Below are 25,548 nucleotides of genomic sequence, written 5' to 3' on the forward strand. Positions count from 1 at the left end.
TGTCAAATGTGAAATAAAAATGAGCAATGCCTATAAAAGAGAGATATCATGAGAATCTGCCACTTGGGAATAATGAAAGGCTCGAGCAGGTTGCGCTGATTGTGCAACCTACTAGAGGCCTGTCAGCTTTGATAACAATGGCAGCCATCAATTCCTGTAAAAATGGCAACAGCATGAATTGGAAATTGTGAAGCACCATTTAGGGTCGAAATGAGATTTTCTTCAGAATGCATTTGTCTGCGTGTTCCTACTCACTTGAAAAGCTCTGGACAGATCAGAAGGAACGTGAAGTAGCCAGGGTTGCAAGGTTGTTGTTTTGTTTTTTTTTTATTCCTCCTTCATACAAAACAGTTTTAAATGCCAAGAGCTTTCACAAAACAACAGCAGTTTCAAATCTGCCAAAGGGCAATTTAAAAGTGAAAGGTATTCTCTTTAAATTACCTTGGAAAATGATACATGTTATGAAAGGGGTTTACTTTTTGGAGTGTTAAAGAGATACCAAAAATCCAATTTTATTGTCAGATTACTGAGGCAGGCAGTGGCGGCGAAAGAGCTGCGTAAAATTGCCTGAGCTCCTCTTTATACTCCACATACGCTTACTTGCCTTTCACGGAGACCTACACGGATGTAGCACGCCGGCTTGAAATAAAGATGTGCTGTGACTGTTTGGAAAGTCTTTTTTTCTTTTCCTTTTTTTTTTTCGATTATTCAAAAAAGAGGTCAAAACTTCCATGAATGGTACATATTAATAATGGTGAGAGCACACAGCTTGAGACAATGCTGGTCAAACTTTCTGGAGAGGCAGCAGTCATGAGCAATTTTTGTATTGTCTAAAGGAAAGTTGAGCCAGAAGAAGAAAGTCAGTCTGTGAGTTTTCATGCCTGGTTCTGGCTACAGTATTTAGGATGTGGATTTTTGCATGTTTTATATCCCCCCCCAACCCTTTGGCATAATGAAAGGGTTCTTTTAGCTTTCATTTTTCTAAACACCTTCACACCTATTGTTCCCCATGGGAAAGAGCAAATCAAGTTGGCCTCTCAAATGTATCTCTTTTAAGATTGGCTGGATGGAAAATAACAGCACAGGCCCTAAATAAAATAAAATAAAAAATAAAATAAAACAAAGTAATAAAAATAAAATAAAGTAAAATAAAATAAAATAAAATAAAATAAAAAATAAATTAAATTAAACTGAATTTTAAAATAAAATAAAACAAAATAATTAAAATAAAATAAAATAAATACAATACAATAGAGCCTAGAATCTAAACAGGATGAACATAATTGTTGCATTCAGTGCAAACCTCGGGACTGATTTTCTCCCAAGACAAGCAGTGAAATGTAAACCAAGGGATGGGATCATTCATATGCACTTTATATGCAATAGAGGCTCTTTGCTTATAACTCCCAAACCTATTTTCTTTCTTTTCTTTGTTCTTGAATCTCTTTTGATCTGTCAGAGAAAGAAGAATTGGTAAAAGGAGGTTACATCCTGAAGAGCCTCGCACACTTACTGTCCAGCCGGCAGACTTTTCTCCCTCGGAAACTGCAGAAGGCTTCTGCCTTTTCTTCCAGGCCAGAATAGCCTGTGACAGCTTTGTCCCTGTGGCTGGAGATGACGTTCATCCACCCCAACCTGAATGTGACAGCAATGGATGTTGCCCTTATCCAGTTTCTAAGAGACAAATTCTAACTCAAGGAAAGCCGAGCGGTCAGATCTAGCTCCCTTGGTGCTCTGCTCACTGATGTTAGTCCTGCAGCGAGCACCAAGTTATCACAGATGTAGAACTGGGAAGCCTTTTCCATCTTTCCATCCAAACTTCTTGAAAACAGAATGCCACAAGGCACCCTTCCTCTCAGAAAGTCCCTCCTCAGGTAGGATCAGATCTCATGGCGTTTTCCTATAGGACCGCCCCCTGTGTTCCCCACCTCTGGCCTTGGACCTGTGCAAAGTCACAAGGTCTGCTGGAAGTTTTCAAAGCAGAAGGGCAAAAGTTGGCTTTGTGAGTTCTTCAAGCTCCAAGACTTGCCTTCAAGGGACAGAGACTGCGGCACTACCCTGTGTGAAACACCCTGTGTCCTTATAATCTGGGATATTACCAATAATCGTTATGAAAAAACAGCTTCAGACAGCAACTCGCTGCTGGCTTTTAACTTGTGTTTTCCTTGCCAGCTTAGGTTTATACAGACGCACTGGCCTTTACCAGAGAATCTTAAATCAGAAAGACTGACAAGAGAAAATATATATATATATTTTATTATTAATAGGTTTTTTTTTTTTCACTTCCCCTTGTTTCTTGCTTGCTTTGCTATTTGAACTGCAAAATTCTTTCATCAAGTAGGCTGCAAACCTGTGTTTTCAAAGTATGAGGTGGACATAGACACACATACAAAGTTTGAGTCCACTGCATCTCTCAGCTGCAGTGGGCTTTTTTCTCCTGTGTTCTTTGGAGATGGCTGGGGACTGTGTTCTCCAGCCTCCGGAGAAGTAAGCAGTGATGTAGCTGAGATAACATATTCAGCCTAAGGGGGACTGAAAACTTGTTTAGGAATTTATCACATTAGAAAACAGTGTTAAGAGAATGGAAAATTTAAAAAGCCAAACACGCCAAAATAAGGCATTATGTCCTTCTTAAATCCTAATTTGCCATCATATTGAGAATAAGGACGCACTTTCTAATTCTGGGACTGCATAAAGGTCTTCTCTTCACAGGACCCAAGTCTCATTACAAACGTAAAATGAACAGTGCTCCTGGAGTGCTCAGTAGTGGTACATATCTAAGGAATATCTGTACACACACATATGCACTTGAGTATCTTCCCACCACCAGACACTCTGATTGTATCTGCTCTTTGAAAACAAAGTTTGTCAAGAGAAGTTTCCAAGGATAAACACAGCTCACTGCAGGAAAATGGCATTCATGATTCATATCAGTGGCAAAATTGCTTCAGCTTGAGGGGCTGGGGGCACAGAGGGGCCATTTCCTCATGGGATAGTGAAAAGCAAGATATTTGACTATTTGTGGCTTGCCGGGGACTTTATTTTTGAGGGCCTGAGGGCTCTCAGCCTCCCTGATTACTTGCTGTTCCTGGCCTGCAGCTGCAGCTGAAGCAATATTTTTCCCATATTGTTTTATCTTCAGATGCTGGCTTGTCAGTCATACCATGTGTAGGTAACAGATGTTTCTCTTTGTTATGAAGAATATGTTTGGCCAGGTAGAGAGGGCAGCCTTGGAGGAAAGATCAGCGTCTCTTCCAAACAGAGCTCTCGGGGAGCATTTGGGGCCAGCTGGAGCCTGGGTACCCACCTTATGGAAAAGCCCAGAGAGGCTCAAATGGCAGAGATGGGTCTAGGTGAATTCACACAAGTGAATGCATTGGGCTGTAACAGGGGCTGTCAGCACAGCAGTGATGGCAAGACATTGGCAGAAGCTAGGGACACATGCTTGTGCTGCTCTGGTTGTTGTTGCATATTGCAGCCTTTCCCCAACACATCTCAATATACCCTGGATGTCCTGTGGTGTGCTTCAGTTGTCCCTTTCGGGTCACAGAGTGATGCAGATTCAGCTCCCTTCCTCTGCCAAGAGATTTCTATTAATTTTCATCAACTCCATGAGCCATATTTTGGTGATTCATTCCCACTAGAATCAAAGGGTTTAAGTTTCCCTTCGGCCCTCGCTTCCTCATTTATCAGCCTGCAGTGGCACTGTGATAATGAACGCATTAGAGGCTGGGAGAAGTTCACACTCTTGCTGGATGCAGAAGGCTGGCAAAAGCTAATTTTGACAGGCTGGGAAACAAAAGCCTTGAGAACAGCTTCAGGCTCAGTGTGTGCTTCCACAACAATGAGGGCACGTGGTACACTGCTCACCCATCTTTGATATTCCACTTCCATCATCGTCACAAAGAAGTAATCGATTAAAAATTAATACTCCAGCTCCAAGGTAGCAGTATTATTTCCCAATAAGTTTCTTGCCAGCCACTGCAAGGCAGTAAATCTGACATGACATGGTCATAAGAAAAAAAAAATACATATATATTAAATTTCACCTTTTTTTTTTTTAATGTCTGCTCAGAATTCACCCCCATGCTCTTGGAAGTTTCCTAGTGTGGAGAATCTTGCCCATCCTTTTTAAGCGATGCAAGGAGCACTAGTGAACAACAGCTAATTGCAATATTTGGCCTGATGAAGCCTTTGCAGTGTTTGGCAACACTCACATCATTAGAGACCCCTCTTTCCTCTAGGGCACTTAAGCCTGTTCATCACATCACCACCTACCCACCTCCTTAGAACTTTTGTGCTAAGCTCTGACTGCTTTAGAAGGCTAAATCTGAAGTGGAGAAAGATCTCATACCTGGGGTTACCAGCAGGTTCCCTGTTCAAACACTCTTACTCAAAATTTCCTTGCCAACACCATTCATAATCTGTAACATAATTTCACCCCGCTGTTTCTCCTCCCTAATGTCTCATCCTTCCCACAGAAAAATGATGCTGGGAGCTGATATGTTCTCACCCCAAAAGCTTGGTGCTGACAGCTACATCAGTGTTTATCTCTTACTAATCCTGCACCACCCCCAAATTTAACCTCCGCAGTACTTGGATGGACTGACTTACCTGCCACGGACCCAGTGACCCAGCGCTTGGCATCTTTAAGCCATTTGCCAAGTGTGAGCAGACTCTGACCAACAAAGGGCATTTCTAGCTGGAGAGGGGATTTAGCAATGCAAGGAAGAAACAGCTGCAGTCAAATAAAGAAAATATCAATGTCCATTATGAGCTGACAAGTCTAACCATAACCAATAAAGTTCTTCTCCCCAGCCTAAAATATCTGGTTTTAGGTTTAACTCATAGCTAGTCAACCTTTTTGCCTTCATCCCTTTAATGTTTAATACAAGATAGTAAAACAGAAAGCAACACCCGCAGCTCTTTTTCAAGAAACACTGTTAGGTAAAGTATGTCATAATGTGTCTCTTGATCTTTTCACCAAGGGAAGCTTTCCTCTCTTTCCTTCAGAAACTTTCCTGGTAAACTTGTACTGCCGATGACTTCCTGCTCTCTTTATCATTTTCTTCGTGTAATTATTATTTTTGCCATGGCCTTTGTGCTCTGAGGTTCAGCCCCAAAACTTCTTACAACCAACAAATACCTGTGTGTGCAGTTCCTTTCTGAAGAAAAGTGCTGGAGATCTTTGTTCAGCTCCAATACCAGGCAGAGAATAAGCTGGAAGAGGAGAAACCATCCACAGCTTTTGGGAGAGCCCTGCCCCTCGCGTGAGTGCATGCACACACATCTGGTGAACTCCTTCATCCAACAGCACCGTGGGCTCCTCCCTGGCTCCTGTTCCATGCTGGAAAGTGGCAAAGCTGAAAGCAAAGACAACCAAGGGCAACTCAAGCACCCAGCTTCCCAAGCGACAGCTGAGCTGCAGCAAGGCAGCACGCCAAGCACAGGGCCCCCGTCACTCAGCCTTCTACCTAAACCACAGCGCTATTAAGCTAATAGGCATTAGTGTATGATTTTTCCCACAGGAACATTTATTTCCTTGTGTGGTTAACAGCTCCGTCTTGTATTTCTCACTGCCATTGCTGTGTTGGCATTCTGCAAATCTCCTTATTTGTTGTTCTTTGCCCTTTCCTCTTGGGTTTCTGTCTGCTCTGGGATTGAGGTAGACGGAGGCTTATTTCCTCTTGCCTGCTGCAGTAATGATGTTTGCCATGAGAGAAAGGGTTTGATCAGGGAAAAGGAGGGGGGAGGATTTAGAAGGAGAAAAGCAGCAAAAGGAACATGAAGGAAATGCAGCTCAGACAGAGAGGAGAGATTGAAAATGTTGATTTGACATCTGATGCTTCAGAGAAATTCTTGGCCATGTCTACTAAACAGGAGCCTTTGTGCTCCCTCTCCAGCAGCAGCAGAAGCAACACAGCAGCAGAGCTGTTCTGCAGAAAGTCTGCAGAATCCCTCATCCTCAAAAAAAAAAAAAAAGCAAATCTTATCTCTACGCTGAAGGATAAAATGCCCTGCATGGATTTTGCAGGATTGCAAATCCTACAAAACTGCTTGGCTCCATTTTACACATTGCTAGTTCTCCTCATTCTTTGTGCTCTGCCTTTTTTTTAATTTCAAACCAGAGAGTCTCCAGTGCCTAGACAAAATATCCCTGCTGGTTTATGCTTAGGTGAGGTGAATACAGAAACAGAAAGTGAGTCTTCTCTCTGATGGTGTCTTTTCCCCTTGGGCAACACCAGGTTTGGCTCCTCATAGCCACAGGGTTGTAGAAAACAGGTCTGGGAACAGGTGAAGATGGTCGTCCACCACCATGACCAGCTCTGCCTGGGCACTGCTGACATTCTGCTTTATAAGCACACTGCTTCACCCCCTTATGGCTCACGGTTGTTACCCCACAGTTCAAAGAGGAAATGCAAGGGGAAAGCAGGTGGCAGGGGAAGCCTCTGGCTGGCTGAAGAGTAAAAGTCGTGATTCAAAAACCAACTAGCTGTCTCGGGCATTGTGAAGGCCTGGGGAAAGCCCCATGTTGCCTAGTGGAGATGTTTTTCTTCCCAAATCAACAGAGATTCATGGATATTTCAGGCCTTAAATCTGTCATTGCACCAGAATAGGATATTGCCTTTGAGACTGGAATAATCCTGAGTGATGCATTACAGAGGGGAAGCAGGCAGCTCTATATACATACTCACTCACACACCATACCACACAGCAGGATGCCTGCAACAGGACACCTTCCTGAAGTTCCCTGCTACAAAACTGACAGCCACTGTAAATGGGGATGTGTTTGGATTTATGATTCATATATAGACATATAAATTTATTTCTATATCTCTTTATATATCCTGAGGGCTGCATTATTTCCATCTGGGAGCCCCAGGACAAATACACATGCTTTTAAGTGCACGGGCCACAGGTTCCACATAAACTGCACAGAGCATGCACACAACAAATCTGCTGTTCATGGGAAATGGAACTGTATAACACAGGCACTGTAGGTCAGACCACACTGAAAATCGAGGAAAAATACGGCAAATTCTGAAAATCAACCTGGATGATGATTTCTGGACAGAAGTGGACAAGCCTAGGAAAAAAAAAAAAAAAAAAAACGTGGTGTCCCATGGCCTTCTTCCCTGTCTATACAACTGTATCTAACTAGCTAGGAAGGTAGATAATATTAGATAGATAAATAAATCGCATAGATAATAAATTGCACAGGAAAATAAATTGAACATATTTAGCAGGCAGATTTTGCATCTGTACCTCATCTGTTTGAAGTTTCTTAAATGCATGAAGCACTGGCTGTCATCCCTGGGAGACAGGACAATACTGAGAGCACAGGTGAACCAGCAACCAGTGCACCAAACAGCTGGGTCCATACAGACACTTGTGCCACCGCCATCTCCCAGCCAGGTGATGCAGAGTGTCCCTCAAAGGCTGTTCTTTCCTTTGAGAAAGCTAACGACTGGTGGCTTGGCTTTTTATCCTGCTCCTTTCTGATGCTTCCTACAGCTGTAATAAATTTTTCCTCTCTATCAGTTGTAGCGGAAACGTGTGTTTGGCATGTGCAGGCACTCCAAACACAGAAAACAGAAACAGCCATCTCTTCCTACAGGGCAGTGATTTTATATTGCCAGATGTGCGCCCAAACTCAGCCTTGCCATAAAGCCACTTGAATTCCAACACACTGTGACTGCAGAGAGGTGTTACCCAACAGGGACTTTATCAGTGTGCCCTTAATTAAACCCAGCATGGCAGGGCACAGCTTTCTGCAGTTTGCATCTGTGTCTTTTTCACGTGAAACCCCTGATGCTCACTCTAGGGATACAACTCTGTGCATCAGCAAGAAACAGATATCAACCCAGGGAATGGTTCAAACCACAAGGCAGCACTGCCACCCTGAGCTGTTCCTGCAGATCTGCAGACCTGAAAGGTGGAGCTGTTTGGCTGACAGCAAGAAATTTATCAGCATAAGGCAACAGGATCTTTGTGTTTCCTGGCTTTGGCAGCAGCTCCTGTAGCCATAAAGAAAGCTGTCAAACTCCTTCTGGCTTTCCTCTCCACATCACCTTTGGATTACACCGCAGATGGTGTGAGACCCCAGGAATGATGCCTCAGTCCCCATGTACTTTCAGCAATGTGGATGTACTCAATGGCCTGGCTACTCACAAATTGCAGACTCTTACGCATCTATGTCTGTAGGTTGGGTTGTTTCAGAGTCCTGAGCAGGGATTGTGCCCCTCTTTGTATATCCCTCTCATTCAAAGTCATCCCAATACCATGCATCTAATACTGATGTGGCTGGTCTCCTTCCCTCTGAGGGTACATGTGTATGACATGCTCAAGCATGTGTACGTACGCGATATTTCAGTTGAATAGATCATGTGGCTGAACAGGAATGCAAACTGCGTGATTAGAGGTCACTTTTCTCCACTGATATCAAAGAGAGCTGAAGGGGAACAGGTCTAAATCTGTTTAGAACTGGATGGATCTGACAAATCTAACTTCTGCTTTGGTCCTGTGCCCACAAATGTAGTGTGACTGCTCTCCTGTTTTGTGCAAATACATGGACTTAAGAGGGCATGGAGGTGTCATCTGAACATGGGAGACTTCAAATCTCCTTTAAGATCGTGGAACAACTCAAACAATTTGTGTCGAGATATGGTACAATTTTGCACCCCACACTTAACCCAGCCCACCTTGCTTTATCTGTGCTAACTGGCTCACTTTTTCTTCTGTCAGTGAGGACAATGTTATCAGGTCTACACCAGACATCTACCACCAGACAAAAGGTATTTTAACATACAGGTTCCTACCCCCCCCCCCCCCCCCCCCCGTGCACTGGACTGCTAGGTTTAGCTGTAGACGTCTTCTAAAATAAGTTTCTAAGGTGAATTAGATGTACGTCATTCCTAACATCCAAGTCATATGTCAACCAGACATTGCACCCATATCTGCGCTGTCTGAACAGAGCTGTCAGGTGTCAGCTGTAACACCAGTCCATCAGTCCAGATTCCCTGGTTGCTCTGCACAGGCAGAAAGTGAAGAGGAATTGGAAATTTGGCAGAGATTTGTGCAATACCCAGTACACTGGACATTTAGGAATTCAGGAGCAAAAAGAACGATATTCTTTAAAATGCACAGGTCACTGCCATAAATTTGTCCTTTTATACATGCCTGATTTGATCAGCGCCTTTGCTATCTTTCACAGCATGGCTATAACCAGTCTTGTGGCTTTCACTCACCACAGGGTTTTGCAAATGGACTACATTGGACCAGCAGCCCAGGCACTTTTACACCACTGAAATTTGTTTTGTCACAGAGTCCATTAAGAGGAAATGGTGCTGCGCTGCAAAGCAACTCTTTTGTACCCCTGTAAAATCATATAAATCCACCAATCTCACTGCCGGGAACGACTGCAAACAGGCTAAGGGACTTCTGCAGGAAGCCAAGGCTATTAAGTGCTACCGACTGGACTTTAAAACACAGGCCACTGCTGGTTCTTTTAAACTCTGTGTTAATGACTGCAACATACTCTTCCCAGCTCCTCATCTCCCTCCTTTTCATTGGAAAAAAGTAACCTTGTCTTCTATCTTTTTCTGTAAAACCAGCCCAGCTATCATTATCTCCTGCCCTCCGTCATCTGACGGCCAGGCCACACTCCTGGGGCTGACCCAGCCTCAAATAGCAAAACTTTTATCCTCTGAGGTGCAGGCATCACAACTTGCTTCCTTGAAGTATGAAAGCAGGAGTGAAAACACAAAACTGGCAGCTGTAGGGCTTTATCCTAATTGCAGAGCTCATTTCCCTGGCTGAGATGAGGCCTGTTAGCTTTCTTCCATCCCAGCACATAGACCAGTAACACCTGCAAGACAATTTCCAGCCACAGCATGAGGCTGAATGTGAGGACTGTGCCTTTTACTGGGGCTCTGCATCCTCCCTCCTACTCTGGTGGTTTTTTTCCCCGAAGCCCAGAGCTGGGCTGAGACACTGAAAGCTGAAAGCTGCATGGGACACTTGTATTGAAGAAAGACAGCCATGACATGGCAGCAGCTCCAGGATCATAGCAAAACCCCCAAAGGCAGTAGTTTTAAGTCCTACACGAGCTGCAAAAGAACTGCCTGTAAATGAGGACTCATCTTTGTCAAAGCCCAGCTCTCAATTCAGCTATGTCCATGGCTGTAGGAAGAGAAGAGCGAGATCTAAATGTTGGAAGCAAGAATCAAGTCTGAAAGATGCCAGAAGAGGAGGATGCCGCTAGTTCTCTGTGTCTGACAGCTGAAGACCCTGTAACGTCATAGCATAAGAAGTGAGGTCAGATAATGCTGTCTCTGGTAATGCTAAAAGACATTTTATCCTTTCTGCAATGTCATTTACTAGAGATGCATGGTTCTTCCAGCCTGGCCTGAAAGGAAGATGAACCCCTAGGAGATTTCCATTAGCCTAGCATGACAGTGGGCCTTGTGACAGGTTTTCTGCTGAGAAAACATGGACAGTATCACTTCTGGAAAGTAAAAGAAACCCATCTCACCCCACCAGAGGCCCTTGGCTACCGCACAATGACAGCCATCAAGAAAGCAGGGTAATCATCGCCCTGCAACTGGCACCCACAGCAGAAGAGGCCAGTTACACCACATCCACCTGAATTAAAAAAAATAATAATAATAAAAAAAAATTAATGCCACATGGGGCCATTGTGGAGGTACGTGACCATCGAGGGCAGGTTTTTCACGTGCCTAGTCAAGCCGAGTCCTGACAAGGGGCTGGGCTTTCCCCTGCAGACATGAGGAACGGGACAGGTGTAAAATCTTCCATAACAGAAAAACCACATTTTATCCAAGCATCTAAAGGAGACCGCTGTGTTACTAACTCTTGATGGAAAACAGACGCAGTGGCAGTCAAAACCTTTCTAGGGACTAAAGAGCACTTCAGGTCAGAAAGCTTTAAGCCAGCATCAGCCAGCACCAGGCCCCCTCAAGGGCCTGGGCCTCCAAAATTTCCTGTCACCACACAGCCAGTCTGGGGGACGGTGAAGACCAAAGTCAGCTGTCCTCAAGATTGCTTCAGCTGAACTTTCCTTCCTGATCCATCTACCCTTGCTTGTAGATGATCTCTAAGACTTCAGAGGCATCTGATCCAAATCCCTTTTCAATGGCATGGCGCTCATCAGGTTATACATTTATTTTTTTACTCTGCCTTAGCATGAAATATTTTTGTAGTTGCCAGCTCTCCATGAGAGACCAGGTATATTACCAATGTTTCTTCTTACAAATGAGGCTTTCCAGAAACATCTCAGCAGCATACCAAAATGCCCATTGATTTCAGTAAGATTTAGATATGGAGGCTTCTCAGGCATTGTCAGTCCCCTTAGGCACTTATCTGAATCTTCCAGCACGTAAGCACCTTTGAAAATCCAATCCAAACACCACACTGCAGCCTCTCACTAGGATGTCTGAATTGTTTCATAATCGGCATGAAAAACCGGCAGCCTCCATGCAATTATCCAGCTGACAGCTGCTTCCACTACAGCAGTGCTAACATTTGCATGACTGAGTATCAAAGTGGGACAGCTTTTGTGCATCAGTACAGGAATATTTGGCCAAAAGACGACTAGGCAGCCTATGAAAGCTGATGCATGTCACAACACAGATAAAAGAAGGTGGTTTCCAAGTATGATGCAATGGATTCCTTCACCCTTTTTTCCCCTATTTTCTTTGGCTTTTTTTTTCTTTTCCATTTTTTTTCCACTTGAACAATTGCTTAGAGACAATCTCATACCTGAAAGCAGGCAAAGCAGAAGTGCTTTAGGACTGCTGTTGCTGTGGGACCCTGCATGCTGTGAGAAGCAGTGGTATCTCAAAGACTTACCATCGCTGCCTTTCCTGTAGAGAAAGGCTGCTGAAAAATTGCTACCATTGTGCCTTTAGCCACAGAGAGCCTCACCTTTAGCCACAGAGAGCATAACTTTGACATCTACAGTTTAAGATCTTTCTGCTGAGCAAGTAGGATGGTTTTCACTAGTCCTGACCATAAAAATAGCTCCTCAGTTTTAAAAATTAGACTGAGTCTACATCCTCTGCTCTGCTGGGTTTTTGAAATATTCGAGTTCCTGGTCACACCATGTCTCTGGTCCCATGTAAAAGTTTCTTAGATATAAAATAGCAGCATTCACAGGTGTATGGAGAGCAGAAGCAGGAATGTCTCAATGCCATCTGTGCATGGTGCATCATGCATACACAGAGAGGAAGCACTGGAATCACTACAGCTTCTGTACAGAACACTGCACCCACTAAAGCTAATAGTTTAGGACTCACTTTATTCCTTCAGTGACAGCATCACTTACACACACACACATTAATAAAATGAGGGCTATGGGAAGAAACCATTCCTCTGCTTGTACCAGTGCTTTCACTGGTCCCAGATAAGGCCTTCCAGGAGTTAAAAGAGCAACAAAACAGCAGAAAGTTCAAGTGGGAATGAAGAAAAGTCATTACAGATTTAACTGGCTGTGTAAAACCCCCAAAGCTTAGAATTAAAAGCTTTTAAAAAGCTTTGGCAAGACTCACTGAATCATCAAAATTTAAAGGCAGAAATATCGCTGAGGAGATGTTACCCAGACCTTTAACTCAATAATGGAGAAAGAAGTGGGGCAGGAGGGGATTTTAAAAAAATAAATAAATAAAAGAGAAAAATCCCTTCAAAGCCACTGATAGACTTGGGCTAGTCCAGTTACTGCTAACAGTATTTCTGAATGGCTGTAAATCCCACACTTAATGTGCAGTGTGGAGTATGAGGGAAATGTACAACTGGAAATTACACAGGAAGTCACTTGGACCACCACACAGTCCCCTTCCAAGCAGCTTATCTTATTATTAAGATAATCACACATTTTCCTCCCACCAAATGCCCATTCCTTTCTTCTTCAACGTCTCTTATTCCATTTCTCCAGGTACTCTGTGCCTACTCACAGTCCTCATGTATCTTGTTGGTGTTTGTATGCAAAGCCACCTGTGGTTTGGGCTCCAAACTTTGGCTCCTACCTTTCATAAAAAAATAAACTTTTCTTATAGGAAAAACACTGCTCTGACCATCCCCCTGTAAACTGGAGATTTCCACATTCTTGCTAATTTCTGCACATCAGAAAAACAGAGGATTAAAAATAATATACTTTATTTTCATGCTCCAGCTATTAACAATAAAATCATGAACAAATTTGTGCAGCATTTAAAACCATCTATGGGCTTAACCCAAACGCAGCTGGAATCAAACAGATCCTATTATCCTATTTGGTTTGGATCACTTCTTTAATCCAAGGGCCAAAGGCAGCTGTGGACACTGGAGGCTGAGAAGGCCTGCCTGGTTGTAGTTGTGGCTCTGAACACTGGTTTACATTAATTTTTCCCTGTCCTTTCTTGTTATTTAGCCTAGTAAACATAAGTATTACTGCATTTCAGGTCTGGGTATATCCTTTGTGAAATTAAGAAACAAGCCTCAAAGAGAAGCAGAGGTACAAACAGCCCCAGTTTTGCCACCTGAAAAGTCTCCATAGGAAACTTTGTCTTTGGGGCATCCTAATCCTTATTAAAACGTCAAGGTTTGGTCATTTCTTTTTCTGGCTATTTTAATATGATCACATTTAACTGAGCAGACAATTGCACTTTCTTTCCCTTTGGATTTCTGTACTCTTGCTAGGCCCTGCAGGGTTCCCTCCTGCTGATGGAGGTAAAAATGGTGCAGGCCTGGAGGCCTTCTCCTGAGGAGTGCTCCTCTCACAAGCCAAGGAAAGCTGCTCAGCACTCCTCCAACTGCATCACCTTATGTCAAAACATGTTGATTCAACAGAATTTTAAATTTTTGTATAACTTTACCAACTTTGCTGAGAATTTTTGTAGTAAAGATGTTATGGTCTGTAGCGTTTGGGGTACAGTACAAGTTTCACTTCCACAATAGCATCATGTAACTAAAGTAAGGTAACAGACATAATAAAATGGAAGAGATAAAACAGGAAAATAAAGAAAATAGGAGTTTAGTGTTTGGCAGAATGATATTTTGTATCAGTTCATTGAAACTGAATTTTAACTTTTCATCTCAGTTTGCGTTTAACACAAATTTGGAAGGATCAGGCTAGCCCACAAGTAGAAAACTGCTTTCTGTTGTCTCCAAACCATATCCACTCCTGCAACACCTTCATCACTCAGAATTCTTCCAATCCAGACAATAATGGCAGGGAAAGACCCCAGTTTTGGCTTTTCCCCAAGCTTCCAGCGTTAACAGACAATTCTTATGGATTGAGAAAGTTGCAGTTCCTGCAAAGGGACTTGGAAAATACACACACAGCTTTCTGAGTCTGCTCCTGAGGCTTCTTCACATAATTTACATCCTTTGGCTTGCAACGTGCCCTTATGCAGATCTCATGCAAAGCCCAAATAAGATGATGTTTGTGAAAAGCTTCAGCACCAATGTGAATACAATCAAGTAACAGCACAGGAATCACACCTGAAGGGAGGAAGCCAGCAACTTGGTCTAGTTTCAGGCAGAGAAGACTTCCCGGCTGTCCCGCACAGCCATCAGGAAGCCATTTGTTTATGCATTATTATTATTTATGATAAATGAAGTGTGCTGTAAACCTATGGCCAGAAGAGGCTGTGCAGATGGAATAAGATGCTCCTCAGATGGCTGCTCTGGGGAGACTGAAATGTTTTTGCAGAGCTAATTGCCTCATAAATTGGTTTTATTCTCCTGGCTGAGTCTAATGTCTTCTTTTAAAGTTAATAAAAAGAACTCAATTTGCTGATTGTTCTGGACTCAGTACTAGCAAAAAGAGTACTCAGGGACTCTGGAAGGACCCAGACAATTCCTCAAAGCCATTGCAGCCTGGATGCTAAGTGGTGACAAGCAAGGTGTTCCCTGCTGCTCCTTAATCTGCTTTCCAGGGACACTGACACACTGGGTGCCATGGGTATCCCCACAAATGTCTGTAGGGGAGAGATCACAATTGGCAGTCTCCTGCAACAGACCCCAGGGCTTGAGGAGTAAGAGAGCAGAGCACACAGGTGTGCCAAAACACTATCAGCAGGCATGAGAGAAGCTGCAGTTTCACAGCAGCACTAAAGTCCCAGCCTAGCCTCACGCAGCTTGGTGCACAGCATCGTGGCCTCCTCACACGCTTCCGTTTCAGTCAGATAACTAGCACCCCAGCTGGCAGCGTGCCCCTCAGATAACTAGTACACCAGTTAGAGATCGATGCCCAAGCAACTCTACAACAATTTGTCAAATGGGGCCCATAGAGTTACGCATACAACCAGTGCTCACTGACAGAAACCCACACGCAGAGGCCAGGAAAGCGGAAACACCAGCATCCACTTTGTGGCCCTGGTTGGGTGGGACAGAGTGAGCTGCACCCAGTGTCTGGTCCGTACCCTGAAATACAGAGCGTGAGCCCCTCACAGCACAAACTCCCTGCCGTTATAGCCAGAAAGAAAATTAACTCCTTACCCAACACATGCTTGAATGAAATACCCGGTGAGATGTCATGATCCAGACTTTAAAATCTGTGAACCTTTCACTTGTTTCCAGTATTTCTTCTTTTCTGGTGAACAAAACTTAGTTGGGGGAAAAGAAGTGCCAAAACCCTCTGTCACAGCAATACTTTCAGCAATAACACAAACTGGTTCAGAGCAGGGTCATCTTCTGAGGGGACACCAGGTCAATTGTCAGCACTGCCAGGGCTTTCCTCTTGCTTTAGATGCCCAGATTTCACCCAAATGCAAGCATTGACAGTAGGGAACAGTGACTAACAGTTAAGTTAACCTTAAATTAAATGATTTCAATAGTACATTAACAGTAGGAGAGTTTGGTTAGTGATGGGGCAGAAAAGTTTCCAACGGGCATCTATGAGAAGGGAGATTGCCCTCCCGCTCCCCCCTGCCCCAAACATTGGAAGGGTCAATTCCTCTCCTAGTGCTGAATACAGAGAATTCAGTCTGATGCTGAGCTTAATTAAATAGAAATATGAAGTAAGAAAGAAAGGCTAATTAGATAGAAATGCAGAGTTACAGGATGTGAATGCTGATTAACCTAATAATAGACAATAATGCTGTTAAAGGGAGTTAAATGGTTTGTTCAATGGATGGAATGATCTATAATATATAATATATAAAGTACTTAAGAATAAACATTTAATTGCCAACTTCAGTTGCATTTTTCTTTACTGTGCAGAATAGTGTTTCATATAAGATTACTGGATAGGAACAATTCACAGCCCTGCAAAAAGACAATGTCTGTATCACATGGGAAAGAGCAACAGCATCTGCTTTGCAGAAAGCCTGAGACACAGCTAGCAATACTGGAAGCTGCCAGATAAGGGAGGGAAAAAAAAAAAATAATAAAATAAAATAGCTGTCCTCCTGCCCTGGAACATCACTGCCTCTGTGGGCAGGACATGCAGCCTTCCCCACATGCCTGCCCATGGGAAGGAGGGCTTGGGAGGCAGAAGATGAGCGCTTCCACACTTCACAAGATGGCTCCAGGAGCAACTTGCTGAGGCTTTAGGAAGGCGACCATTTGTCACAGAGAGGCAAAACCAGCCTCTGGTGTGGGTTATGGGGAAAGCTCTTACAGGGCTGAAGGCATCTCTGATTAGTGTGAGCCTTCATGTGACCAGTGAGAGAGAAGCTGTGGCCCAGTGGATAAAACGCCCTGCCTGCTCCCATCATGGATGCTTTCAGCATGAGATTTCCTCAGATTTCTTAAGAGGGGACAGATATTTTGTATGCTTACAGTGTTCATCAGGTGTCCAGGATGTTTTCTATTGAGGTGGGGGACTCAGATTTATTGAGTGCCTTTGTGCAGTAGGATTGCTGCATAGCTAGCGACAGCATCACCTTCAGTGGCAAACACACCATATTCTGCAAAATCAATAGTCAGGACTTTTCTGGCAGCCTCTAATAGAATTGAACTGTGGATGTAAGAGAGGGGGAGTCACACCAGCAGGCCAGCAAATAAACAGTCATCTTTGATCTCAGAGGCTCACACATATCTCTGAATTGGAGATAGGAAAAAAAGGCTAGCATAGGATGCAAGGCAACAGGCTTGCACTGCTGCTCTCACTGGCACACAGGCAACACTGGTCCCATCACATTCATTTCACACCCCAGACTGTGTCACATGGAGCAAACGATGTGAGTGTGTGCAGTTTAATACCTTGCACTCCTGCTAGAGCTCTTCTTTCTGCCACCACACTGCATGCAGCTGGGAGGAGATCATCTGTACGTGGTGGAGCTCAGCCCCTGCCTGAAATGGTCACCCGTGGAGGGGATTGATTCACCCCACTTGGATATCCAAAACCAGTCTCACTCACATATGCTCGTTACTGCATGGCTTTACCCCCCCAGGTACCTGGCACCTGCTTTGCTGTGTGAATTCATGAGGAAGAGCCCAGGCAAGCAGAGTGCACGCAAAGAAACTGCTCAGCCTTGGGAAGTGTGTGTGCTCACAAACGCAGGCAGGACATGGGATAAAGCCACTGCCAGGGAAAGAGAAGCTGGTACATGACCATGCCCTGGCCAGAGAGCGGTGCAGTAGTTAGGCTTGGAAAAAAATCACCTCTGACTGATTTCTGTGCCCCTGTGATTGTGACCTTCAGTTTTTCGCTGTTTTCCATGGCACCATGTTGTTTACCAACTGCTGGGGGCCTTCATGCTGACCACCCTCCTCTCCCCTGCTCAGACATCAGACCTCCAGCTTAGATGCACCTGTAGTCAAGCGACAGATAGGAATTTCCAAAAACAAACAGTGGAGAGAGTTGGGTACCTGGCTTCAATAACTAGCAACCCCCCAACAGATCTATCCCCCGGATATGGAGAAAAAAAAAAAAAAAAAAACTCATAAAATGCCCATCAGCCACACACTGAAACAGCTTGCAGATCCTCCCCACTGCTCCTGGCAGCTGGCTGCCTCCCAGCCCAGCGATGAGCGATGCCAACTCCATTACCTGCACCACAGGGCCAAGGGGAGCAGGCCGGCCATTAGCTGCCCGTGATGAGCTAATTAATCACGAGCACTTGCTGAATTCCTGCTCCTGCACCGTTATTAATGGCCCTGTGGATTGGGGCAGGCAGCAGAGGGTCCCCCACCTGCTGAAGCAGCAGTCCTGCTCTGCGAAGGGCACCGCTGCACCCAGCCAGCAAAGAGGAGACATTGTGGAGAGTGGCCCCAAACGCACATCTCCCCCTTGGGTCAGGGAGGGGCTCCCAGCTCCTCTCCGGAGCACCTGGGCTCAAACTCCCTGCCACAAAGTCCCCGTGGGCAGTGTGGGACATCACAAGGCTGAAGGATGGCCCTGGTGGCAACTTCTCCCTTCACACGGAGACACCATGGAGCAGCTGCATGCTGTGGGTTTGGGCACTGGCACCCCAACCCTTTTCCATGCATTCCCACCAGGCCTGGCAGCACCCAGGCACCCAGCCACACCTCCTGCCTCCTCCATCTGTAGAGGCTCCTGGGGTGAAGCCCAGCTCTCCTGCAGTGTGGTGAGGGCTCTCAGGGCTGACCAGGGGCTCACAAGCCGGTTCCTGCCCCAGCACGCTGCCAAGGCTCATACAGCTGCAGCCTGCACGCGGCCACCAGCCGCAGCAGCAGTTTCAGGGGCACAGCCTGCCTCTTCCCTTGCGCCTGCTGCAGGGTTCAATTCGGGTCCATCTGAGTGCCACAGAGGTGAGGTTAAAGGCACTAAAACCCTCCATGCTGTCTGGAAACGAAGGAACCACACAAACACAGTCTGGCCCACTCCCCGTGCTGGCTCCGAGGTTTGTGCGCCTGCATGCTAAAGCAGAGCCTGGCAGTTCATTCATCAAAGCGCTAATTGGCACCGGTGTGCATCAGATCATATTCCAACCTTTGGCCAGCGCTGGCTGTTTACACGCCATGCCCTGCATGCTGCTGCACTGAGCCTGTCTGGAACCAAGTACCTGAGAGAACGGCCCCAAAACAGTCAGCTCTAAGAGTAAATCCCTCTAATCCCTTCCCTCAGAGGATCCCAAAGCCCCCAGGTTGAAGGACGGAATCACCCCCTTTCTACATATGAAGAAATCACCCCAATAAAGAGCAGGCCCTAAAGCAAGCCTGGAAACTAAGAGCTACCCCAAGAGTGCCAACGGGCAGAAGGGAGCTGGGACATACTTGGCCATATGGGGTAGGACACCCACTTGGCGTCACACTCCTATCGAGGATGAAAATCACATCATGCCGGGGTTAGTAACTATAAAAAGCAAACATCTCCTATCCTTCCCTAAGTTGAATTCATTTGGTGCCTGTCCTTCCAACAGACAAACAGATTACTGCTGGAGTAGTTTCTTCTGCTGTTGAACTCCTTCAGGGGAGGACCAGCAGCACCCTTTCCATCCCACATGTTTGTACATCTCCCAGCATCAATAGCACCCGGACAAACCCAGCTCTTTAAGGTTACTCACCTCTTTCAGGACAAAGAAGTCTTGAATTGTTCTGATTTTTTTCAGGTGAGGAAAATAGAGAGAAGCCGACACAGGACTTAGGATGACACAAATTGTATTTCTGAACATTGCCAAGAAACAAAATGGGACAAATCCATCTAGTACTTGTCACTGGAACTGGGCATCACAGCTCTGAATACAATGGGAATTGTTCAGCGTTGTTTAAACAAAACAAGAATTAAAATAATTAAAAAAAAAAAAATACAACACCCAAAATCCAAACATTTCTCACATCATGGTGGTTAAACCCAGACACTGAATTAACAGAAGGAAAAGAGATTGCCAGCACATTGCCAAAGTCGTTGCAATTTGATTCAGTTAAAGAGAAGCAATAAGCCCAGAACTGCATCTGGCAAGTTTCATGTACGGACGGACCATCTAGGTGAAATGCAGACTAGAGACAGGAACAGCAGAATACACTGTAAAAAACAAGTGAAGGAATTATAGCCAGAAGACACATCAAAATACAAACTCATACAGATCAGTCTTAACAGCTGTAGTTTCTCCGCTTAGTTTCATAAATAATTTCTGAAATGGCCTTCTAATTCTCAGCCTCTATGTGCCAGCACCTGTGCCAGCTTACAAAGGCTGGTGGCACAGCACCCTTCTCTGTCAGGAGTTTGCTACTCAGAGGTGCCTGCACCAGCACCAGCTGTGATAGTACCTATGTGGCATGAAACAGCTTCCTTTGGCAGCCCAGAGAAAAGCTTTTGCTTGTTTTCCTGCTATCAGCATTATCAAGCTGCACTATGCAGGATTTGCTGATAGACACAAGTCTGTGCATCTTCCAGCTTCAGGCTGGTGGAGGGTGCCCTATGTTAACTTCAACCTCAAAGAGCATGGAAGAGGTTGGGAAGCAGTCTGAAAGACACAGAGGCTCCTGAAGTCAAGAGGACCTTAGGCACCCCACTATTTGTGGAATTTTTGCTCTCACCTATTTTGTAGTATCTCTGGTAACTGCACCTCAAGGTCAGACTCTGAGTGGAGCCAACAGCCACGCTAAGGGAACAGAAAAAAAATGCCTTGGGCCCTTTCCTTTCAAAAGGCTGATGCAAAACTGAGCTGACACCCTGATTCCAGGCAGAATATTACAACCTGCTCTTACAACCTGCTCCAGGCTATAAAAGACCCCTCTGACTTGGGGCTGTCTTTGGATAGCGCAATAGGACAGGGTCCTGCTGCTGCGACCAGGGAACATGGAGCCAGTGGTTCCATGAAGTGTGGCAAACAGACCACAAAGCTGGACTACTCTGAGTACCTGGAATGAAGCCTGCACAATCCCTTTTGCTCCATGACCTCCACAGCCAAGAAGTGCAAAGGTGGTAAAAGCAGACAGCTGAGTACTGCCCATGGAAAGCAACACAGAGCATGAGGGAGTCTGGAACAGCGCATTCATCTTCACCCTGGGACCTCTTTCCCTGACTCCACCTAGTAAAGATACATTACTGACATTGCTAAGACAGAGATAAAAAGGGAGAAAGAACAACGCCTTATTTCTCTCATCACTTGGGCAAATGATAATTCCTGCTGCACAATGGGATTAGGCTCAAATAGGAGAAGTGTCATATCTACAGCCATAAATCCATGACCAAACTGAGATTGATAATGAATGTCTAAGTCAGGCTAAAAACCAGTCAATAGCAAGGGCTGAGATGCTTTTATTGTTCACCCAGTAAAACAATCCAGTAGAATATGGGGAAACAGCAGCTTTGCTGGCTTTAGATACCAGGTAATCCTTGAAATGCATCCAGTGTACCTGTCAGTGGAGCAGAACCGGGCAACAGGCTTCTTTGGGTTCTCTTCAGTGGATAATGGATTCACCAAAAAATGCAGTTTGGGGTTAACTGAAACTATTCATCGTACTAAGAAAAAAAGGCAAAGGCAAAAAGACTATTAACCATAAAACATTTTCTTTCAGCATTTGCAGAACAGGTTTCACATTTGCGCTTCAAAGCAACTTTTTATAGCCCAAGTCCTAATGGTTTTAAAAAAGTGAAAAAGCAACCCTAAAAATGAAATGTTTTGTTTTTCTTTTAAAGTATTGTTTTATGTTTTGATTTTTCCCTTTTTAATTTCACTGACAAAATGAAAAAAAAAAAAAATGTCTCAAGGTTACCCTTACAACTTTTTTTTCCCCAGGTTTTTCAGTTCAGCCTGCAAACTGAAAAAACAGTGGGCACAGCCTACCTGGGACTTTACTGCCCCTCTTTCTATTTGAATCAGTCCTAAGCCAAAGAAAATGGGAATTTTATTTCACCAGGTAATACCAACCAGAATCGAGGTATTTAGTAGATGAAAAAATACTGAAAATCAGAGGAGTTGTGCCTGTGATGGGCTGAACATAATCCAGGAGATAAGAGACATCCTGGCTCCAAAGAACACTGCCATCTACAAGCTTCCTGCCATGCCATCCTACTCTCACGTAAGGCAATTTACACAGTGCGGGCCTGATCCTGCATTTTTACAATCTGTGATGTGACGTGCACCAATTTGTGAGCAATGCAAAATCTAGGTAACCCAAGCTACCTGCTCTAAGCAAGGGCTTTTGGGGGCTGAGATGTTGGGGTTGGGGGGAAGCAAACGGGGAAAGATGCAACATCAACCCCACTAGCAATATTTGAGCATCAACTATGTGACCTGAAAACAACATCCCTTTTTTGCAGAGCGTTACCACTTCTGCAGGGATAATACAGTACTGGATAGTTGCTTTGCAAGCTCAGTTAAATGAAAAGGCCTTGCAAGGATTTCTGTTGGGACAGTCATCTGGTTTAAACACAGCAGAAGACAACATCAACAACAGAAAAAAAAAAAAGAAAAAAAAAAAACAATAAATTAGGTATCAGCACAGCTTTCTAAATGTTCTAGAACAATTACTTGCAAGACAAAAAATCACAGCTCTGGTACTTAGAATCTTGTCTTTTTTTAAAAAACAATAATCCACAGGTTTTGCATAAAAATAAACATTTTAAGCTGACAGCATTATGTTCATTGGATTCAACCCGCTTTTTAATATATATATATTTCTATGTATATTTAAATGCATATTTTTCTATGAATATTCTTTAAAGGAGTAATGGGAGTCACAAACGCATAAAAATAGATATTTTGGAAAGAAAAAGTAATAATAAAGACAACCATGGTGAAAAAAAAAAGAAAAGCAATCTAACAGGGCAGTATTCTAAAGCAATGGCTCACCATACTATAATGCGTGGAGTCCAGTCCTTCTGTATTGTGAGCAATCACTCCTAATACTATTGGGGTTTTTAACAGTGATGTACAATACAATTTCCTGCAAGTTTATTAAAAAAAAAAAAAAAAAGGTGGGGGGAGGAAGGGGTAATACAGGACAGATTTTGACACTTGTTATATTGCTGTAAATAACTAACACAGGTCTTCTTCCAAGATGAAAGCGGGAGGAACTCCAACACTTCTTGCATTTACAACAATATACTTTTTCATCAAAATCTGACCCTTCTCTCTGAACTAAAATTAAAAAATAAAAATAAAATCCACATTTGCCCTATTTTTTTTTTCCTGTTGTCATACAAGTAATCAAAGCAGATCAGAAAAGGTGGGATTTTCAGTAGTGTGTGTCAGCATTCCGTGCTTCTTTGACAAAAGCCAGCTCCTAACAGATATAGGAAGATTATTTCCAAGAGTGATCCTGTCCCTTTACAGCAGGAGGCAACCTCACTGTTAAAAATCCCTTCAAGGCAAAAAAAAAAAGATCATGGGGTCAAAGGTGGGAAGCCACTAAAAAAATAATAATAGCCTGACCTGCTTGCCAGCTGCATCAGTATTCAAGTAAAGTTTAAAGTACCTTTGCGGGACTTCACAGAGTCTTGGAGGGTCAGTCCGGCTTATTTTAACAACTGTAATACGCACTTTGAAACAGCTTTGTCATCTGCTTGTTTAAACTTTAAAAAAAAAAACACAACAACAAAAAACAAAACAAAACAAAAAAAACACAGGAGCAAAGAAAAGGTCTAGGAAAGGTCTCAGCATCAGTATTGGACTGCGCAGTGTCTTCTTGACACTGACACTCTGATATTCTTCCTTCCTCTTCTAATGCATTAAAACATTGAGAAGTCATGCAGCCGTTTTAAATGAGTACGTTTTAAATGAGTCCAGTTTTCTTAGAGGTTAACTTGATCACCAGCACAGCACTGGAGAAAGCTGATCTAACAATATTTCACTTACAGAAGTCTTCAAAGGAAAATAAGAAATATTATTCCACAAAAAAAAAAAAAGAGCCAATTAAAAACACAGACAGCAAATTGTTTTTTTCTCAGTGTTTTTTTCTTAGACATTCTTTCAGAAGAAAAGTTTTCTTCCCTTGTCCTTCTTTAAAAGCACATTTTCTAACCAGCCAGGTTTGAGAGCTACCTTCCATCTATGTGAATCTAAGCTTTTCTGAAACTGCCTACAGGGCTTGGGAGGCAGGGGATTCCCTCTCCTAAATTTAAGAGCCATCTAAAATGGCATCTGCTCATTCTGTCTTGTTTATTTAATTTGTTCATTCTCCTTAGCATTTTCCAGGCCAATACACTACCGTGAGAACGTAGGCGCTTGCATTTGAAAGAACTTTGGACTGAGCACAGCTTCACACATTTCACCTCCATGCCCTTACTGTGTAGATTCTTCTGTCTTTACTTGTATAAAATCAGTTTGTGTAACATTGTTTTAAAGGAGTAAAATAAAATGCACACGCACACACACATACATTGTATTGGTGAACACTATACACTAAATATTTTTTTTCAACAGCATTAACAGAAAGTTTGGCCTACTATAGGTTGAACACGTGGGGAAGGCTGATTTTTTATGGTTGCCATGCAAGCCACCTTCAAGACAAAACAGATGAACCCACCCAAGAGCAAATGCAGCTTCTACTCTCTTTTTAGACAAATGCTGCCTTTCCAGGGATCAGACTGACATCTCACCAATTCAGTCAATGCAGTATTTACAGAACCACACCGAGTTGCTCCTGTGTCAGTTCTCTGAATCCTAATGCTGTTAAACCAAAGGGGGAAGAAGGTAATTGATTTGCCTTAGTAGTAGTAGTATTCATATATATTGATAATGCTTTGAATTACAATTTACTTCTGAAACCTTGCCCTTTGAAAAGCACACACCCTTTAAGTTGACAATTTTTTCAGGCTTCTGTTCTGTTAAAATTCTCTTCTTTTCATTTTGCTGCTCTTTTTCAATTCTCTACCAGAAAATTTGCTTTTTCTTCCAGCAGAAATGTGTCTGGTGGGCTTGGGCTCTCACTGCACCCGCTCTGTGAAATTCTCAGGGAAAACCCCTCGGCATTGGTCAAGTTCCTTATGCTGGATCCAGTCAGACTCCTTCACACCCATCAGCCATCCTTCGTCCTAGGGGAAAAGACAGAGATCAGATGCTGAGGAATAAACATGAGTGGGGATTTTTCAAAGAGTGCAGGCCAAGGAGATGTCAAGGCATGTCAAAGCCATGCTCATAGCTGGCTTGGAGATGATCCAGGTAGAGGATGGGGGAGAAGGAGAAGAATGATTTTGTTTTCTTTAAAAAGTGAGAAGGCCACTTCCCCACCAGAGTCAATACCAAAACTCATCTGACCCAGTGTCTGGAGGCAGGCAGTGAAATGTTGTAAACAATCAGCAAGTGCAATAGAAACATGTCATAATTTATACCCAGTAAAGCAGGAGAAGTTCTCTGGGACAATGGGATGGGAATCACCTGCCCTACTTTTCACTACCTAAATATAATCATAGAATAGTTTGGGCTGGAAGGGACCTTAAAGATCATCTAATTCCCCCCCTTGCCATGGGCAGGGACACCTCCCACCAGACCAGGTTGCTTAAAGCCCCAACCGGCCTAGCCTTGAATGCCTACAGGGATGGGGCATCCACAGCTTCTCTGGGTAACCTGGTCCAGTGCCTCACCACTGCAGAGTAAAGAATTTCTTTCCAATATCTAATCTAAATCTACCCTTTTTTAGTTTAAAACCATCACCCCTTGTCCTATCACTACACTCCCTGACAAAGCGTCACTC

At 43.8% G+C, this 25,548-nt stretch overlaps 1 protein-coding gene and 1 long non-coding RNA gene across 19 annotated transcripts in view; one reads left to right on the plus strand and one right to left on the minus strand.

Annotated features, from left to right (window-relative positions):
* Positions 1 to 375: 375 nt before the first annotated feature.
* Positions 376 to 22,434, plus strand: LOC118169630. The gene is made up of 3 exons (XR_004752205.1): positions 376 to 386; positions 7,092 to 7,113; positions 22,312 to 22,434. It is a non-coding gene; the product is annotated as an uncharacterized LOC118169630 (long non-coding RNA).
* Positions 19,550 to 25,548, minus strand: part of BIN1 (bridging integrator 1) — a 93,444-nt gene continuing 87,445 nt past the window's right edge. For all 18 annotated transcript variants that reach the window (XM_035331041.1, XM_035331039.1, XM_035331044.1 and 15 more), the window contains one exon: positions 19,550 to 24,889. In XM_035331041.1, the coding sequence (XP_035186932.1) occupies positions 24,782 to 24,889 (108 nt within the window). In that variant the 3' untranslated portion in view covers positions 19,550 to 24,781. The remainder of the gene's footprint in view (positions 24,890 to 25,548) is intronic.

Source organism: Oxyura jamaicensis, chromosome 7 (assembly GCF_011077185.1).
Source record: "Oxyura jamaicensis isolate SHBP4307 breed ruddy duck chromosome 7, BPBGC_Ojam_1.0, whole genome shotgun sequence".
Classification (NCBI taxonomy): Eukaryota; Metazoa; Chordata; class Aves; order Anseriformes; family Anatidae; genus Oxyura; species Oxyura jamaicensis.